This window comes from Sinocyclocheilus anshuiensis, unplaced genomic scaffold (genome assembly GCF_001515605.1).
Source record: "Sinocyclocheilus anshuiensis isolate Anshui unplaced genomic scaffold, SAMN03320099.WGS_v1.1 scaffold572, whole genome shotgun sequence".
Taxonomy (NCBI): domain Eukaryota; kingdom Metazoa; phylum Chordata; class Actinopteri; order Cypriniformes; family Cyprinidae; genus Sinocyclocheilus; species Sinocyclocheilus anshuiensis.
In genome coordinates this window covers 1818350-1822181 of record NW_015555778.1, presented here as the reverse complement: position 1 = coordinate 1822181, position 3832 = coordinate 1818350, and the positions used below count along the sequence as shown (strand labels likewise).

Sequence of the window (3832 nt, the reverse complement as noted above, 5' to 3'; positions counted from 1 at the left end):
CTAAAAAAAGGCCATTGGGAGACACTACTTATTATTTATGGGGATTAAAAAAAAAAAAAAAAAGGAGTGGGTGGATTTTTATCATTATAGGGTGGTTGTGTACACGCACTGCCAACACACATTTGTCCAAACAACATGTGAAAGTGAATTTTGCATAATAGGTCCCCTTTAAGATAAATTCTGCTATGTTCATTTCTCTTGCATGGTTGTGGTGTAAAAACGGAGGGGTAACCGTTAGTAGTCATTTGCTTGAGTATGACATTGTGCCGAACACAAGCCCTGTGCTGAAGTCCCAGACATTTATTTTTATTTTATTTATTATTGTTTTTGTTTGTTTGTTTTTTACTTTTGAGCATTGTAGTTTAATTCAAATTGAAAGTTTTGTTTTTTAGACATAGACTATAAAAGCTGCTTTATACCTTTATGAAGTACACAATAGTAGTGACATTGTAGTCGATTTATTTTTCTGGGTTTGTTTTTATTTTTATTTCATATGTGCATCTCAGATCTGAGGTTATGCTTTGGATACTCAATGGAACTACATAGTTTCATCAGTAATGGGGGCAAACATGATGACTTCTTATATTTTTCTTTTATGATGGATTAATGAAGTGGTTTTTAATGCAGTTTTTCTCCATTAAATTAGGTCTCATATGCCCGGCCAAGCTCTGACAGCATCAAAGATGCCAACCTGTACATCAGCGGTTTACCCAAGACCATGGCGCAGAAGGATGTAGAGGACATGTTTACCCAGTATGGGCATATCATAAACTCCCGCATACTGGTCGATCAGGCCTCTGGTAATAATTCTGTCCTGCACTCTGCAATTTTCGAATTTGAATGTATGCTGGGTCTCAACTAATTTTGGGGGGCTTTCTTACTTGTCAGGTCTGTCGCGTGGAGTTGCATTCATTCGTTTTGATAAGAGGTCTGAAGCGGAAGAAGCCATCAAGGATCTTAATGGGTCCAAACCAGCTGGTGCCTCTGAACCAATCACAGTGAAGTTTGCTGCCAATCCAAACCAGACCAAGAATTCCCAGCTGCTCTCTCAGCTGTACCACACTCAATCCCGTCGGTTCGGTGGACCTGTTCATCACCAGGCACAGCGCTTCAGGTGAGACAGCCAAACACGCTTCCTGTAGTTTTAATGTTGTCCATCATTCTGTTGTAGTTTTTGCATCAGATATATTAGATTATTGGCTGTTTGTGAGAAAAGCTTTTGTAATAAAGGTGATTAATCTCTTGCTCTGGCAGGTTTTCACCCATGAGTGTTGACCACATGAGCAGCGCCTCTGGTATGAATGTGTCAAGCAGCTCTTCCTCTGGATGGTGTATCTTCATCTACAATTTGGGTCAAGATGTAGACGAAGGCATCCTGTGGCAGATGTTTGGTCCGTTCGGCGCTGTCACCAACGTCAAGGTCATCCGTGACTTTAACACCAACAAATGCAAAGGGTTCGGGTTTGTTTCCATGACAAATTACGAGGAGGCAGCAATGGCCATCGCCAGCCTGAACGGATACCGCATGGGAGACAGAGTCCTACAAGTGTCGTTCAAAACCAGCAAGTCTCACAAGTAAAGGGACTGGGGGTTTTTTTGTGTGTTGTAAGAGAACCTGAAAGAAGGCTTGTTCTAAAGATTTCAGTTATTGTTGACTGTCTACATAAACATACTCATACATTTGTGTTGGGGTGAAATAAGTGCTAGTGTTTTACTCTGGGGGTTGAGAAAAAACCCTGGGCAATTTAAAGTTTTTTTTTTTTTTGCTAAACTGTTATGATGCCTTAAAGATATCATGGCATTGTCGCTCTTTCCTTTTTAATCCCTCTTCCCTTAATCACACTGGACTTATTGGTCCCGTTTTCTTCATTATATTATATTTTGAAAGCTTTTAGCTTTATTGTCAGTACAAACTACACATCCCCACCTCTTCTAGACCTTTGTAAATGGTGACTAGTCCCATTCTTCAGTGCTCTTGCTCACCCATCTGCAAGGTAAAAGACCGTTGGAAGGACCAAAGAACTCGGAGTGTAAAGCATATGCCTTTAAGTGTTTTAATTTTCCTGTTTGGAAGTTAAATCTAAGACTGCAAGTATTGTCATCTAGGATGTCTTTTTTTTTTTTTTTTTTTTCCCCCCCCCACTGCAGTTTGCATTTGTTTTTTAAATCAAGTTATTTTGTTTGATATTAAAGTTTGTTTTGCATTTAACAGCATGTTTCTTTTTGTGTTTTGTCTGTCTTGTTTTATTTGGAAGGAGCATTTTAAAATATTCTTTTCATTATCTTTTTAAGCAGCATTGAATTCACTCCCCACATCGTGTTAAAGGTCTGGGACGTTTCTGGATGAGTTTGAGTCTGATAGGAGCAGAGTTGTAGGCACATGGCTGAAAGTTGTCAGTCTAAAATTACACATTTGCTTGCGGTGTTTGCGGAATTTACATTAATAGTGCATTTTAATGTAGTGTTTTATTCTGTACTTAGTCAATCCTAAATGCAGCTTTGTACATTTTAATGTGAAATTTGAAACTGCTTTTTGAGACCTTGTCATGTAAAGCCACACTAAGGTGAAGAATTGTATTTAATTGTTCTCTAGATATCACACGGTACTAGTAAACATCCGGTTTGCATATCAGCACTATACTTGTGTGCATGTTCATTTGTCGGTAAGTTTGATGTTGGTAATTGTACACATCATGCTTTGGGTCTTTACTGGTAGTGTGACCTAAAGTCCTGTAGCAAGATGTTCCATGTCTTTCATTCAAATAAATGCCATTGTTTTGTTGTAAAAAATGTATTGTTACTTTTCATGATTTAAAATATATTTCTAGAGGTAATAGTTAAAAAAGACTTCCAGTTAGCTTAATGTGTGGGTGTTTATAATGGGCCAATTTTGAAGAATTAATCTGCTTTCGTTTGCTGATAATCTTCGCCAAACCTTACATACTACATTTATCTAATTTATATTAATGTGTCGAGTTTTGTCATGTTTAAGTGCAAATGTTTAAGTATAGATGAACAGACTTGAAAAAGAATTTGATTAGACTTGTGGGGTAAAAGAATGTTTCTTTTTAGGAATCTTGTGCACAAGTCCTGTGAAGTCTTTAAGTTGTGATTACAGTAAAATAGTGCGTTTGCAAAAGCTGTTGGTTACAAAAGTTAACACAATAAAGCTACACTAGCAGTCATGCGGTTAAACTGGTTCATTGACAGTATGTCAGACTCACTGTACAGTCTGCAGACAAATTATCAATAAAATTTTCCCAGAGAAAAATTGTGTTAGCAATAGTATCAAAGTTATTCCTAATTCAGACCCGGTAGTGCCCCTTGCAGCTCCAGTTTGACTGCAACAATCATTATTACCACTGCATACTTTCTCTGTTTCCTGTTCAGTTGTTGGAGTTCTATTTAGGTGAAGTATTTTAATGGCTTGCTTTAAAATTAAAATGTAATTAATATCCCTTATTTTTGCATGTGTAAATACAGGGTTTCTGTGGGTCCCAAAAATCCCAATTCACGCTTTCACAAATTAATAAGTCTCAAATCAGAGCAAAAGGTCTTAAATTCATGAAGTTATGGCATTAAATGTTGCAATGTTTTTGCACTGCAAAAATTAATATATTTGGTCTCGTTTTCCAGTACAAATATCTAATCATCCTTGAATCAAGTTATATTTATTTAAAATGCAAATTAAGTATATGAAGTCTTGCTTTCTTCTAGTTTATACTAAAACAAGAACAAATATCTGTCGATGGGGAATGAAAAGTATTTTTTCTTTGGAATTAAGTACATTTTTCTGAGCCCATTGGCAGATATTGGTTCTTGTTTTAATCAA

General features: G+C 36.7%; 1 protein-coding gene across 2 annotated transcripts in view; it reads left to right on the top strand.

The window, feature by feature from the left end:
• Nucleotides 1-2024, top strand: part of elavl1b (ELAV like RNA binding protein 1b) — a 9748-nt gene extending 7724 nt beyond the window's left edge. Inside the window, exons 1-3 of one of the 2 annotated variants that reach the window (XM_016468535.1) lie at nucleotides 369-800; nucleotides 889-1114; nucleotides 1255-2024. In XM_016468535.1, coding sequence (XP_016324021.1) covers nucleotides 719-800; nucleotides 889-1114; nucleotides 1255-1579 — 633 coding nt within the window. In that variant the 5' untranslated portion in view covers nucleotides 369-718 and the 3' untranslated portion in view covers nucleotides 1580-2024. Of the gene's footprint in view, nucleotides 1-368; nucleotides 801-888; nucleotides 1115-1254 lie in introns of those variants that run through there. The other variant, XM_016468536.1, reaches the window with a different exon arrangement.
• The last annotated feature ends 1808 nt before the right edge of the window (nucleotides 2025-3832 follow it).